Genomic DNA, 16,526 nt, shown 5'->3' with positions numbered 1-16,526 from the left:
CAAGGAAGAGTCAGGTGTATGCTGTGCTATCTAGCATGCTTAGTTCCAGAGTTATTGGAAAGTTCGGCACAAAATTGTTGTTTGCAACCATTTTCCGTCGGCATTTTAGTTATGCCACGCGCTGTGGTGGTTGTAGGCAAACTTCATGTCCGCTGGCCCGCCGCCTACGAAATCTTCACTGAATAAACATTGTACGAGAAAAAGGCATTGGAAACGTACTTGCCGAAAGGTAAACATGATCTGGGTTTTTTTTTTCCACGGAGGAAATTATTTATTCACACTGAAGACCACTCCTCATATTACAAACACGCTGAAAATCAATAACATTAACAGCAAAAAAAAAAAAAAAAAAAAAATACATTACACAATGTTAACCTTGAACCAGTAGTTTGAAAGAGTCCATTTTTGTGTGGAAATTAACAGTGGAATCATTGGTGATGGAGAGGTATAACTCTTGTTCAGATTGAGCATTAAATCGGAGAAGGGGGACTTTACCTGAATAAATATTTTGTGTTTTTCTCTTTGACAGCTCTGTTTACGAAGACCCCATTGGGGAGGCTGTTGAGGAGATTTTTTTTTTTTTTTTCAAACCATTTTCCGCCGGCATATGTGTGACACGCTGTGTACAGCGCAATCCAAGTGCGTTAGTTTTGTGGAGGAAATAAAAGCCCAATTCCTTGCCCATGGAAACAGCAATGCAATGAGTATGGGCAGGGAGCCCTCGAAAGGGGCTTTCCAATGGTATATAAAAACTATTTCACATTAATAAGCACTATTAGGTGAATTGACCTCAATTAAACTTGTGATTGTCCCATTGACATTTCTGTGTACACAAGTTCCATTGGGGTGGCTGTTGATGAGCGTTCGAAACGTCCTTACTAGTCATTTCCAGTTGAAGGAGTGTCGAATCCGCCATTAAACTTTGATATTCGGATGCAGGGAGAAGTTCAGGAGTTATGGTCAAACTCATAAACTCGGAGCAAACTTGTATGCCAACCATTTTCGGCAACCCGCCCTCTTGCATTTTCAAACATTGGCCACTGACACAAAACAAATATGAACTTGTAGCCCTCGAGTAGGTCTTCGAATAAAGTTTTTTCTTCTTCAACTTAATAAAATAAAACAGTTTTGGTTAATCCAATACTAAACCTTAAAGGAACATTACAGAATTGGTTTTGCTTGCAAAAATGTTGCTGGCAGTGTAAGCACTTTATGTAATCCACCATATTCATAAACTGACAAACCTGTCGAAGTTTGAGATCGACCGGCCATCTGGGTCGTGAGAGAATAGTGAAAAACCGATTACAAATTTTGCATTGCATTGATGCCAAGACAAAAATGAATAAAACGCGATAAACTCCAAACGTGAAATTAGACTATTTGTTTCTCATCAAATATTAAATTTCAGACATAGATATTTCAAGGGATGTTTTCTACAATCATCATTAGACCGTGTAAGTTTTATGTAAATCTGTGATCTTCACGATTTGTGTTTCTTACCAATTCAGTAACGTTCCTTTAAACTTTACATTTAAAATGAGTGTACTCTTCACTATCAATATATCGTCTCACCGACTATTTTATTGTTAACAACATTGTCGCACAAAAGACAACACTATACGTTAATTAACAATGAGTGCCAGGCAAAATTAGTTGATAACAAACAAACAACCGCGCGCACTCACTGCGAAAACATACTACGTTAACCATAATACTGTAAAGTAACATACGTCTATAATAATGTAATCATTTATACAATGCTACAAAAAGGATCTCTTTACATAGTGACTGGGATGTGGGATGATATGTTTCCTAAGTGTTGTTTGACAATGTAACATGTCAATGAATTCATGGCTGAATGAGCTCAATTAATGGTCATTGTTTCTTTGGATGTGTTGAAGTGATGAAAAGAGGACAAAATTACATGTATGTAAACATCCCTTTACCAACATTTCTGTGCTATTTTGCCTGATTAAAAATATTCTTAGTTTATATTATACCCTTCCCTGAAAGGACCAGTGTTTTCCCCAACGATCAATACTTGGTAGAAGGATTTGTCCCACTGAAGGATTTGAAAGGCATGATGATACCTCACCGTAATTAGTATATAACAATTCATAAGTTTCGTAAACGTCTCTACAGACAACTACATTAAAAAAAACACCTGTATAGTCCTTATACATATGACATTCAAACAACACTTCATAATTGAGATTGGAATAATGTCAGTTCTTTTTACTATTGTTCTCCTTTCTGATGTACCAATATTACCAATCTCTCTATGACTAAAATGTTAAAGAAATTCATCTATTTACAATGGCAAACGATAACAACCACAGTATATTGTTATCATTCAACCAGCACAGGACACTTTTGTTTGTATTGACTAACACATAATTCGTACTCTTTAAATTTTTGTATAATTCATTATTAAGTTATTTTTTAATAATCCATTATAGACAAGTGTTTTATAGGCAATGTGACCTATGTTAACATTCAAACCGCCCTCTGTTGAAAACCCCCCACACTTTATACGCATGTTTCGCCGGTAAGATTGCAATCACTTTCTAGCTGGCTACGAAAATTTGGCCCGGGCGGTATGCGCGCGAATCATGTTGTGGTTTTCGTGTGACGTCAGAGGTCACATCGTCTATAGGCGAGTATTTAAAGTAGCCTCTATAAGCTGACAAAATATTCACAGTGTTCATGTTTTTTATGATCAAACACATTGAATGAAATGATAAATCTGTGAAAGTTCGGGCTTATTAATCCGCTGTGGAGTCTCATGAAAAATAGTAAAAATTCATTCATATTTTTGGCGTATAAACATTTTCGGCTTGTAAACACTTGGTCCTTAACTTTGGTTGCAACAATACAAATCAGCTGTTGATCTGTTAATTGAGAGGGAAACATATCACAGAAGAACAACATTTCAACGATGGAATATAAACGCTGATGTTTTTTTTAACCAAGCCTACACTGGCCTATAAACCTTTAATCTTTTATCGTTTTCTTTCAAGCCGATTTACTGCCAGAATACCAACATGACTTGGCTGTGTCTTCCCGGATGTCCCGCATGACCTCTAGGGTGACCTCCTGTCGTTTCTCACCGCCGATGCGGATGGCACCTTTGACATATCCACTGTCTTTGGTGAGGGTGATTTCTTTGCCAACGAATGAACCTAATTTAGGAAGATAGTTTGCAAGAACTTAACTTCAATCACCACTATAAACGATTTAGCTTGATACACATACATGTACATGGTATAACAATGGATGTTGAAAGCATTGAAGTTATACATTTAGGAATGTTGCATATTATAGGTGACCAAGTTGACAGAAATACCGCACGAGTTTGCCTATCGAATGAAAAGCATCACTTTATACAGCTTTGATTTAAGAAAAAGTAATGTTGATTATATTTTCAGCTGGTGTAAATTCCAATTATCAGTTAAAAGAACAGTTTAGTAAAATTGCATAACTTTACTCTAATTTTGATGATTGTATGTTTTACTCGTACTAAATTCTGTTCTGCTCTCTTCTTTGACACCGTAATATGATAACATTGACTTACCAATCAAACCTCCTACAGAGTCAGAAAACCCTTCACCACTGTCCGTGCTGAATCCCAAATAATCGGCTTTATCCTCTTGGTGGCGCCCTACATGCTTTGTCACAACGAGGCTGATGTCTGCACTTGGCTGGAGGGTCAGACGGGCACCATCTTGAGACACCGATAGAACCAACCCGCCATCTAAATGAATCTGGTTGCCAACCCAAGTGACTGAGAATGTGCCATCTGCAGACGATATTTGTTCTGTGGAGACAACGATGTGTTGCCTGCCAACATTCACAAAGAGTCGTTCGATAATTAGCGGGGCGGGGCCATTCCCTGAGTGACTGTTCAACGCACTTGCTACTTGAGCCCTGATTTCCAAATCTGAAACATGAAGAAGAATTCAAGTAAGCTAAGGACTTTTACCAGAATAGGAAACATCAACCGAAAGCTGTATACATATTTTGCTCAGCCAATTTTATCCTTATCAACACCTTGACAAGAAAATACGTTTATTTAAAATTCCAACGAATCTCAAGTAAAGATGGCCAAGTTGCAAACACTGTGTGGAACGAAAACATGCAATTTTGTACACTAATGAATAACACTAACTCACCGTTAAGAGGATCTATCAGCAGAATCAGATTATCTCCAGGCACCGCGATGACATCAAAGCACATTGTGACGTTGGTCTGTCCATCACGCACCAAGAAATTAGCATTCTCGTACACTATGGTGTGGAGAAAACGGGTGAAAAGATTGGGAGACATAGAAGAACTCTCTGTAATTTGAGGACTGCATGAGAAATGAGATCACCTTTCAAAAAGGTAATATTTGTAATAATAAACTTGATTTGTTTGCCTCACAGGATGACCTCCATAAAGTTGTTCGTGATGTGCTGCTTGATGAGTTAAATTGTTTATGTTCTAAACCTTTATCTGTTACCGATATATCAGCCAATTCTGTACACCGCAGTCCCGATTACTTTCATCTGGTTCATGTATACCTTTTCTGCATGCATTCATCTCATTGCTTGCATTCTACCCGACTGCTTCAGAAGTAAACTATGTTTGTATTGTATTGTATTTTATGCAAACTCTCGAGAGATGGACCCAAGCTACTGTTGGCAAAAGTTTTGCAATTTACCCAGTTTCGTTTACAAATTTCAGTAAATAAATAGCTTTAAAGAAGGAAAACAATCCTTGTATTGACACGAGTCATTGCTTTAGACGAACATAATATTGTTTAATTTGGTTGGACAAAGACGGTTTATTGGTCGTCTTCTGTCTATTAGAAAAAGTCCCCGGTGATTGTCACCAAATCCGGTAAAATAATTGAGGGCGCTGTCATTTCTACCCAATACGGAGGACAGAATATCCGGGGTGGGTGGAGGGGGGGGGGGGGGGGGCACCACAGAATGTCCTGCTAGCTGCTACCTAGCCTATACACCATATTATCATACTCACCTCTTGTCGAAGCTTGGAGCGTGGTGCGTGTTGTTGTTGCAGACGTTAGTGGAATCGTTGTATGCGTAGTTGGGATCGTTGTATGCGTTGTTGGAACCGTTGTATGCGTAGTTGGAACCGTTGTAGTCGTTGTACGCGTCTTCGTTGAAGGCATGAAGAAACTGTGTGTAGCTGTGAAGAAAAAAAACCCAATACATTATACCCTGTCTAAATTTCATTTATTTTCTTCTTTCTATAATGAGTTTCAAAAGCAGATAACACTGATACAAACGCCACGGTCAGTTTACAAATGTTTATATACGTAGAAAAGCACTTTGAAATGTTGCGCCCCTGGTGGATTACAAAACCTAAACTCTTCTCTCCCGAGTTAGTATTTCACAGTTCACTATTCCCTGGTAAAAAAAAGTACATTCAAGTTTATTAGGTCGCAGAGATCGTTCAATTTTACAAACCAACAAGAAGCCATAAAGGCTTGTTTTGAAATGCTTGACAAAATAATACAAAACGAAAGACATGACAGCAAAAAAAAAACCTCTCGAATGATAGCGAATGGTGGGAAAGTAAGAAAGACAAAACAAAAGGATTCAGAACAAAAGAGACAAGCAACAAACTTACAATTGAACTAAAAGAGGATGTAAACAATAAGATGATAATGAAACAGCAATAAAAAAACGAGAAAGGAGTTTTGAAGATGACGAACGGAACAGTATCAAAGGAACTTTTATTCATAAAATCAAGAAGAAATTCAAGTTACTTACGCCGTGGTCTAAACGTAGGCAACACAGTACGGTAGCGTCGCGGTGTCGAAACAGTGAATCCCACACTAATTGGGCCGTGATTATATTGGTTTCTGTAGGGCGGACCGATTGGGCCTATTAATGCAAACAAATTGAGGAAGACCAATGATGAAAACAAGATCAACAAATTAACAAGTCTCTCACCGTGCTTATCAGTCAAAGACGTCTTGCGAACAAGAAATGTTTTTTTTGTGTTGAAATTTGGAACTTGAGGAAACATTTTCCATCTGTTTATCAATTATCTTTTCCATTTAAAATTGAAACGTGATGGTCGTTCGTTTTTTAAGTAATATTTCACTTCAAACATTAATAGCATTCACAAATCGTGTATTGCTTTTACCTGGCATCGTCTGCTTTAACTTTTACTTCCAGTTAAAGATTTCTGTGTAATGTTTAGTACTTACATATGAACTTTAACACTTTTATGGCCAATCTTTTTTGATGACAGTTTTGCTTCCAGTTTTGCCTTTCACTGGACGGTCTTTGCTTGTTATAAGAGTTATTGTATTGTGCGAAGAATAAATAAAATAAATAAAATTCCTTGTAGTGCGCAGTAGAGTATATTTATATAGGTAACTGCGCAATATAAATGTCCGTTTTATTATTATTATTATCATTGTAAAATAAATAAACTCACCGGGTTGCATCAAATATCTCCCCCGTAATGATACTGGTTGTATGCTTGCTAATCGATGGTGTGAATTTTCGTCCTGAATTCTAATTGGCCCTGACCCGAAACAAAAACGTTAAGAAAATCCATCAACAAATAAAATAGTATATCATTACTGAGAATAAATATATTATGAGAAATCATTTTAAAAGGTTAATATCAAACAGTGCCAACATTGAGAACGATCTAAGACAACCAGAAGTAATTCATTCCTGGAATTTAGGCCGTTTTCGGATTAGCGGCTACAGCCACGGCTACGGCTAGGTCTCCGCGTCATCATAAGTTGAAGTGTGGTTCGTACTTAGCAACACCTTTAGCAACAGCCAATAGCCGTACCCGTATGGCCTCGCTTCGATACTTACCTCCATCAATCACAGGTTCTTCGTCTGGTTTCACCACCACCAATGACGTCAGAGGCGTCACAAAGTGATACTTTAGGGACAGTTCAAGCGCCCTCTCCGTCAGGTTTGCCTTCTCGGCGTCGCCGTCGGCTGCACTGCGCTTGCGTAGAAGTTCCTTGATGGTCAAGAATGCCCACAATCTCTGCGCAAAGTCGTCAACAGATCGTGGACTCAACATACCCTCCGTCTCATTCTGCGCGAGAAAAATTATTCATTCTAAATTAATTGATTTACAACCGGGAATTCTATTGCGCCTTTCCAACTATAGTTATCATGGCGCTCAGCAATAAGATGCCATGAAAAACAAATGCATTTGAAGGCGGTGGACACTATCGGTCAAAATAATTATCATCATAAAACCTTTCTTGATTACGAGTAATGGGGAGAGGTTGATAGTTTAAAACATTGTGAGAAACAGCTCCCTCTGAAGTGACGTAGTATTCGAGAAAGAAGTAATTTTCCACGAATTTTAGTTCGAGACCTCAGATTTAGAATTTGAGGTATCGAAATCAATTATCAGAAAGCACACAATTTTGTGAGACAAGGGTGTTGTTTTTTTCATTACTTCGACGACCGATTGAGCTCAAATTTCCACAGGTTTGTTATTTTATGCATATGTTGAGATACACCAACTGTGAAGACTAGTCTTTGACTATTACCAATAGTGTCCACTGTCTTTAAAGATCAACTAGAAACATGTGACGAAACAGTGTCCAGTGACCTGATGTGATCAATGGCCATTTTAATAATAGGCCTAGATTGATTTCAATGTACAACAAGAAAAATGCGGGAGTGTTCTGGGTAACTTTTTGATTTTCCGGGTCACACTTACCTACACAAGGGTCAGCCCCACTAGGACATAAGATACGGCCTAGCCCCTGTTTTTATCCATGTAAACTTATTTTATCTGATCCCATGACCCGAATCAAGACACTGGTTTAGCAAGCAGTGTATAATTGTTAGGCGAGATGTATTATAATTTTGTGAGTAAACTTATTACACCTACCTTGACTTCAGTTTCGGTTTCAAGTATAATTTCATCTTCCCATGATGTAGCAAGGACTGTGCAGATAATCCTCACCGGTTCTGGCGAAACTTCACCATCGGTTTCATCGAGCAGAGTAGTTAACTTGCCTGCCACAACCAACTCAGTGCCGTCAAAGTACACAGGGAACTCGCTCTGGGAAATGCTGTTGACCTGGATAGCGTTGTTGGTGTTCTCGTACTTGATGACAACATTAGTCAACAAAGGGGTGGCTACCTCGTCGAAGAACCCCACCAGCTGCAGCCCTGCGTCGGCATCCTCGTAGATCTTCCTGGCGAGACCGCGATTCTGAAGGGAGAGCTTTTCCAGGAAGGAGAAATCCACATTGTTGCCGAAACCGAGGCAGAACAGGGAAAATCTCCCTTCCATTCTCGATTTGATGTCTGAAACGATGCCGTCAGTGTTTGTGATTCGACCGGAGGTTGGCTGCCCGTCAGTCAACATGATGATGAGTGGGAACGCACCGTCAGACCCGAGCTCGTTACGTTTGAAGTCTTCCAACATATCAATACCTGCTACGATCCCTCCATGTAAGTCAGTTCCTGTATAGAATAAACAACACAATAATTCACATTCAAATTTACAACAACAAACTAGTCTGATACCAATTAATATTGGACAGACGACACTGTAGTCAATGAAACGTCTGGCATTTTCACATTATTATTGTGGTATTGAATTTACAAACCTGACTTGTTGGTAGGTACTTATTCACCAATAACACAAACAGGCAGAGGGTTATGGATTAAAAAAAAGAACTTAAGCGTTCTTCAAAGTGCAAAGAACGACCAGTACTATTTTGTCCTAAAGGAATCTTGCTTTTGATAAATGTGTACGAATATAACTGAGCCTAAACTGTAAAATTAAGCGCAAAATCAATCCCAAGCTTGAACACTTTCAGTTTTCTGTGTACACCCTTACCACGTCATTCCAAATGTTACACCACAATACTAAGCTTAATGCTGCAGCGTTGGGATGTTTTTTGCACAGTAAGGTGATCTCTACTAAGCCCGTTCACACTAATATATTTCCCGGGGAAACCCTGCCGAATAATGGCCAGGCCTTTCACTCTACTAAACCCCTCCCAGTGGGCATACCCTGGAGAACATTCTACCCGGCTGCTCTGGAGTAGGGGCAACCCCCCTGGATGAGGGACATTTGCTGGTACAGTGTGAAAGTACGCACGGGTAACTGCGGGGGTAAAACAACCCCCTGGGCCTCATAAAGGGTTGTGTTCCACGCAGAAAAGTGATGCAGTGTGAAAAGGGGCCAGTTACAGTCCACGTATTTGACTGATAAAGAAAAATCGACTAACCTCCGTTTGCTCTCAGTTGACTTATCCTTCCCTTGGCTAACTCGATGTTATCTTTATTCGCTGACATCATGGTCTCACGCCAAACTGTGGTCTGAGACGCAAACGTTATCAATCCGAAGTTGTCTTGCTCGCGCAATTCCGTCAAGATTTTCCCCATTGCTTCTTTCGTTTGCCGTATCTTGGTACCACTCATGGATCCGCTGGTGTCCAAAACGAACACCACGTTCTTTCTTACTGGACGTAATCCAGCAGGGGAGAAGTGGTGCACGAAATAGCCGTTGACAATCTGTTTAAAAATAGCACAGTAAAACAAAACAAACTTTTACATAAAGTTTAATATTAATTTTTGTTAGATAGGGCCTAACTCTACAAGTTTTTTAAAGTTCTGTTGTTGTTGTTTGTGCTGAACGTAACTGCAACTTTCAGATTAGCCCAGATTGAGTTGACCTAAGGAACAAAATTTGAAAAAGATAATAACTATGATTTTGATTATTTTTTATTTCAATATTTTCAGAAACAAACCTCAATTTTGCCAGCATTTTCTCCATGGATGACGTCATATCTCACTATAAATTTACCCAGCACGCCATCGGATGCAAGGAGCTCTTGTTCCTCAGTGGTTGGGTGAAACTGCACGTGGACACGGTCACGTTGAAGTTGTTTCATCTCTGCCCATTGAGGGCGCATTATAACCTTCTCATAGTCTGTCGAGCTGGGCCGCTCCAAAAAGAAATCCATTTTACCTTCGTCGATGCCCTGAGGTTCTTCGATGTGAACGTTGACAATGAGATGCTTTACAAGCTGAAACCAATAATAACAAGATTATTACCGTCGAGCTCTACTATGCCTACTCGGTCCTAGCTCGCCTTGATGGGAGCCCAGGGAACGGCCCTAACTTGGTGCAGGGATAGCCTCCAATCCCGCGGAGCACGGCAAAGTATGAAGTTAGAGGTACGTTAATATGACTTTCTTGGGCACAAAACAAGATCGTTGCCTTTTTGTTCTTTGATTTTTACATACTGCAAACTAAACCTTACATTGTTAAATGTACAATCACTGTATTTTTCCAACGTGTCATGATGGTGAAATACAAAAATCCTAGTTAAAGTCCTCAACAAAGGTTTAAAGGCTTAGTTTACTTTCGGTTATTGAAGACCAGAATTCTCACTCGGTGTTTCCCAACACTTGCATCAGATAACAAACCGGTGAAAATTTGCGCTCAATCGGTCTTCGAGAAAGTAACGAACGGTAAGAAAGTAAAGAAAGGAAAAACCAGAAAGTTGTTGTTCATAGAATGCTACTAGGATGTTTAAGAATCATTTCTGTACAGTCGGCCTTGGAATGTATGGTATCTTGGGATCTTACCTGGCGAGGTGAAATCGAAATAGCGTTTTCGAAATAGCCATTGTGGCGCTTCAGCAGCTCCTCGTAGGTCAGATTGAATGAAAGGGCGCCCTCAGCGGCAACGTTGATGGACACCGTAAAGTCATTCTTCTTTTCCGACCTGTACCAAAATAGCCAAATAATAATTCAGTCAATTAGTGACGGGTATAGTTTAGTGCCTACCCTAGATGAAAGGTAATACATTATGTATATGCCCTCTATGCGGCACCTTCTGGAAAAAAGGACAAAATAAAATAAAAAAAGGAAACAAGATAAAGGTGCTCCAAAGGGAACGTCTAAAGACCGGGATGTTCTACAAGAAATTTTGTGTACAAAGTCTGAGGGGAAATCTTCAGTACAGGCACAATGGAAAGAAACCAAATAGTCTCCACAGGGATGCATAATTTGAGAATAAGTGAGGAGGTATACACATTTAAACCGGGGACCTATAACAACAGAGGACAATAGGGTCCACGGTTCGGGAAAGGTCCACAGTTGGAAAACGTGTCAAAACCAATGGGAGCCTTTGCAACAAAGTTAGAGTTTAAACACAAGAGGGACGAAGAGGTCCATGTGATTGCAGGCGTATACAATATTGTGTGTGTTTCTATAAAGTGTATGACCAAGCTCTGTGGCAGACAGCTGAAATGTAGTAAGTTTAATGGAAATAATTCGCTATTTGTACTCACGTCTGTGACACATGTCCAGTTGTCTGTCCCTGTTGCTTGGCTTGCTCGTAAGCCGCCTTCGCCTTCTCTTTCTCATCGACCCTGGAACGGTACACTTTCCCCTCTGTCTCACTGTTGGAGGAAAGTGGAAGATTGTTAATAATTTGGCCCATATTATATCCAATATCTCTTTGAATAAACACAAAAACACATGCGCATTTTATATAATACATTTCATCTTCTTGAATGTCCCTTTAAGTACTGAAGTTAGTGTCTTGAACTCACATCAGAAATCCCGAGATGAACGCCTCTTTAGGGAGCTCGATGTAAAAGTTGACCTCTTGACCCTGACTCGCTGGGTTGGTCACGTGACATGTCACAACTGTCTTGGCGAAGCGGGCTGTTATGGTTGACGTCACGCGCAGACCCCTCAATCTCAGAGCAGTGTCGGTGTCGGTTGAGCTTTTACCATCAATGCCTTTGCCAGCAGTTTCAACCTGATCGGAAAATACAACGTCAACACTTTTCTTGGAAAGGGCGAATTTTAAACAGTTCGTTTTAGTTGTTTCGTTTTAGTTGTTTGTAGTCATTTCTTAAGGTTTCAATTAGGTAACAACTGGTCTGGCCAAATTTATTATATTTTGTTGGTGGGCTAAAGATTCGAAATCTACTCTAATATTTCTTAAAGACAGAGTATTAAAGATTTGGAATCTACTCGAGTGTTTTAATCCCATGTAAAAGTAGATGCATGAAGAATAAATCACTTTTTATTATGAATGCACAATCTAAGAAACGTTATTGTCATCAGTTTGTATGCCTTACAATATGCCTTACAATATGAACATCAAAATTATGTTTTCACATAATGAAATAACTTTCGAATTTTTTTTAAATATTTATTTTTTAAAAAGGCTCTTCTTTAAAGTCACACACGTTTGGTAGTTGCCAATTACCAGCATTCTCACTATGTATATCCACACAATACTCTAACAAGCCTGAGAAAAGTGGGGGATCAATTGGTTATCGAAGTTTCAAGAAAATGACCGTCAAAAGAAGAACACCTCGTTGTAAAAATTTAAGCGTACTGCTATAGTTAAAAATAAAAGACTTCCGCATTTTAGTGACAAATTGCCTCTTTCTAAAAAAAAAAACTACGTGACTTCAGAGGGAGCCGTTCCTCACAAAATGTTAATTATACTATCAACGGCTATATACAGCCGGTTAGTTATTTTTCTAACAACTATTTTGAATAATATTATACAAAACTGCCAAGTGCCTCATCACGGACAGGTCTCACCATAGAGGTATAAAAAGGACCCACCTTGTCCCCCTTGGGTGTTGGCCTCGTCATGGTACCCATTGTGGTGTGCCTCTTGGTAACCAATGTGGTCCCCACCGTGCCCAGTGTGGTTGGGCTCATCGTAGGAATCAAACTGGGAGGCCTCCTCGTATCTCTTCTTTCACGCTATAACAATTTCAAAGAATACAAAATGCTGAAGAGTTAAAATGCAATTTTTATCTGCCATATATGCCCTTTTCGAAACCACGGCTTCGGCTTGTGGATTCGGCTCCAAGCTCTATGTTCGCGTCGGGAGCCCTGAAAAAGGCCTGAATGTCTAAGCAAAACAAGCGCAATTTTCAAAACGACCGCTGGGCCAGGCTAGCCAGAGCCGAATCCAAAGCCGAATCCAAAGCCGAAGTCGTTTTTACTTAATGTTTATACACTATCTGAGACAAGCTTTAAATGTAAATGTTTTGCGTAAAAAAATACACCTAAAACTATAAACATTTAAAACTATAGTAATGAACATATGATGTGGATTTAATCTCTAAGCATTAAAGGCAGTGGACACTATTGGTAATTGTCAAAGACTAGCCTTCACAGTTGGTGTGTCTCAACATATGCATAAAATAACAAACCTGTGAAAATTTGAGCTCAATCGGTCATCGAACTTGCGAGATAATAATGAAAGTTCTAAATTTGAGGTCTCGAAATCAAATTAGTGGAAAATTACTTCTTTCTCGAAAACTATGGCACTTCAGAGGGAGCCATTTCTCACAATGTTTTATACCATCACCCTCTTCCCATTACTCGTCACCAAGAAAGGTTTTACGCTAATAATTATTTTGAGTACTTACCAAAAGTGTCCACTGCCTTTAAGACACTCATGGAACAACAGAAGAGCTATTTTTCAGTGCAGAGGTATATTGAATAAAGCACCCCACGTGACCAGTCATGCTTAACTATAGTTTTAACTGGCAGACCGTGTTCCGTCATGATATTACACAAAAACACACAGTCCTTTCATGTGAATCATATTCTACTTTAACAATATCTTTCCAACCAAAAACAAGAAAAAAAAAACCCGCTTTTTATAGCCCAGAGCGTACAATCTTCACGCAATTTGCCCCCTAACATTCACATTTTCCACCCGACAGATTCAAGTTGTTTACACACACAAGCTCCACATGGAGTAGGCTCACGTTCCGGTTCAGAATGAGCTTCTTTCAACAAACATACTCAACATTTGTCCCTCTATGTTTTGGTTAACAGTTCGAAAGTATTTACCGGGACAAACTCCTCCAATTCCTTCATGACCGCCAGGAACGACGGGCTGCCGAGGGCTGCAGGGGCTGCTGAGGACCCGGTGATACTGTAGAGCAGCCCGGTGGCAATCACTGCCGTTAACAACGTCAGCATGGACGCCATGTTTCGTCTTGACCGGCACCTGGCAAAAACAAATCCCGTTGCCAGAAATTATTGGCTGTGGATCCTCAGGTTTACAAGAATAACTGAAGTTGGGCATCAGTGCAATTCGAGACAGGTTTTGGTAAGAATTTTATTCCAACCTTCGTAGAATATAGACAGATATGCAACTTTCTAATTGCACAAAAAAAAGGAAATGGCCCGTCACACTTAACTTTGTTGTAAAGTGTTTTTCTATGACACTGTTTTGAAAAGAAAACAAAAAGAAAACAGCTGATGAGCTGAAAAGTTGCATGCCTGTATACATACACCGTGGTCCAGTGGTAATAACTGCGTGACTTGGAATTACCAGATTGTGGGTTCATAACAATTATAATACGTATACCATAGCCAATGTTTGTATAATAATTATGAGAGAGATTGGCTTTTTGCCAGCTTGGAGTTTATACCCTGTGGAAGTTTGCCGAGTTCATTTGATGGGAAGTTCATCTAAACAAACATCCTGAAAATTGTCTATAGTGTCAAGTAAACTTTAACCCATTGTTTAGACAGAATGCAGAAATCCCCATATAAACGTGCACAAACATTATTCACTAAAACATGAACTTAAATCTGATAAAATGCTGACACTTTAATCAAAGAGCAGTTCCTTGCTCTGGTTTTATGGATACAAATATTAGTTAGTTGTCACATTTCTTGTATTACGACAACTGCTCGTGTTAATGTGATTATATTGGACTCAATTGTTTACTATTTGGGGTTCTCTGTTTCTTTCCCAACATACATTCAACATCATTTAATTACTTCAAATTAATTTCTTCATGGTGTTGTTTGATTCATAAATCGAGCGCGTGGTCATACTCATATGACGAATAAATATTTCGTTTGCATTCACATGATTGATCCTCTAAGAATTCATCATCTAAAATCCAAAATCAGGGGCTGATATTTTTTTACAAGCAGACACAATTGATATATTAAGGTGATGGATGATCATTGAACATAACTCCATTAATGAACTAGTATAGTAACAAAGAGTAGTCTTTGTTGTCTTTACTGGTTAACCGTTTGGAGGTTTAGCAAAATTTGTCACTAAATTTTGCTTAGAAGTGCCAAAATAGTCGTAGGCAGCAGAGTGTTTAAGTTTTGTGTGATCAACTGGTAATTGGTAGTGAAAAACAGGCACATTTTCAGCATGTAAACATTTTTCGTTAGTGTTGGTTGTAACAAACGTTTTCTCGATCTGACTCGATTTCAAGAACAACATTTGACAGAAGAAAATGTGTGATTTTCAAGACCGGTAAGCCTTTTTTAACGACTAAAATTTAACAATGATGTTTAAAACTTCCGAATAAAGTATTCACCATACGAACTTACACATGAATTTTTGCACGGAGGCAACCAACTACAGTGCATGGTTTTCCTTTTTATAGCTCCATAGGAACATTTTAGTAGCACACGAGTCCCTTTTAAAACAACGTTTCAAATGCATGAACATATGAACATATCTCTTTGATAATTTCTGGACCTGTAAATTGCCTTGTGTGACATGGCCCTAGCCAAAAAAAGAAAAGAAAAGAAAAAGACAACAAATAACAAGCATACAAACACCATTAGACGATCAATCCAATAAATATAACTTACCTTTTTAATGCCGATGAGGTAGGAAGTAGATGCACGAATTCGTTGAGCAATGTGTACTATCGATATAATAATCTTGACACAAAACTAGACCCTGTCTCTTTGCTCCTTCACTGAGTGCCCCAGATGACCAGAGTGACTTAAACCAGAGAAATAGTTTCCTTTTTATAACCCTTCTCTCTTCCTCGTACCACGTTTTCTTTTCCAAGTCACGGCAAGGTGTTTGATCTTTCGATTGTGCCTGAAGAAAAAAAAACAAAAAAACTGAACAACAGCCCACTCAATCACCGGATTTTCCTAGAAACTTCCGCATCAAGCGACCATTCGTCCGCGGTGCCACTCTGTTGTGCCACCCCGTGTCAGTCAGCGTCTTCCCCGTAGACTTTACTCGAGTCACTTCGCATCCTAAACGATCTTCTTATTGACCCTGTGTTGATTTAATACACAAACGTGGTCAGTGTTGGCTGTAGGTGCCTTGAAAAAATACCATTCCATACACTTGGTAACCCTCTGCGCCTGCTACATCGGTTTAACAGCAGCTGCTATAGGTGAATAAGTGACCTACGCTCCTGCATAAGACGTGGTCTCCCGCCACTGGTGTCAGTTGATGTTTATCACAAATGAAATGTGTCTCTTGTAAACAGTTTTAGAAAAGAGGTATTTCAAACAATCGTTGTTCAAGGATACTGTGTTTATGAGTTTCAGATTGAACCCCCCCCCCCAAAAAAAAAAAAAAAAAAAAAAAAAAACACCCTCCAGAAAACGGTGGAAACTTTCGATCGGTTTCGGAGTTTGTTCGGTTACAGCATGGAGGTTACAGTATGTGTGGACATGATGCAATATTTCCCAGAGCCAAGAATCTTGTCCCTGATGGAAG

General features: G+C 39.3%; 1 protein-coding gene across 1 annotated transcript; it reads right to left on the bottom strand.

Moving 5' to 3' along the window:
- Positions 1-1,561: 1,561 nt before the first annotated feature.
- On the bottom strand, positions 1,562-16,049 carry LOC139950721 (inter-alpha-trypsin inhibitor heavy chain H3-like). Its single transcript, XM_071949515.1, has 16 exons — positions 15,653-16,049; positions 13,871-14,030; positions 12,623-12,766; positions 11,587-11,798; positions 11,323-11,433; positions 10,616-10,754; positions 9,773-10,051; positions 9,251-9,536; positions 7,897-8,477; positions 6,852-7,083; positions 6,457-6,546; positions 5,781-5,894; positions 5,023-5,193; positions 4,173-4,286; positions 3,575-3,940; positions 1,562-3,182 (listed from the first exon to the last, which is right to left on the bottom strand). Exons 2-16 carry the CDS (start codon positions 14,009-14,011, stop codon positions 3,016-3,018), a joined length of 3,147 nt encoding a protein of 1,048 aa, XP_071805616.1. The 5' UTR covers positions 14,012-14,030; positions 15,653-16,049; the 3' UTR covers positions 1,562-3,015.
- Between the last annotated feature and the right edge of the window lie 477 nt (positions 16,050-16,526).

Source organism: Asterias amurensis, chromosome 2, assembly GCF_032118995.1.
Source record: "Asterias amurensis chromosome 2, ASM3211899v1".
NCBI classification, from domain to species: domain Eukaryota; kingdom Metazoa; phylum Echinodermata; class Asteroidea; order Forcipulatida; family Asteriidae; genus Asterias; species Asterias amurensis.
The sequence above is the reverse complement of the archived record's forward strand: the minus strand, read 5'-3'. Positions and strand labels throughout refer to the sequence as shown.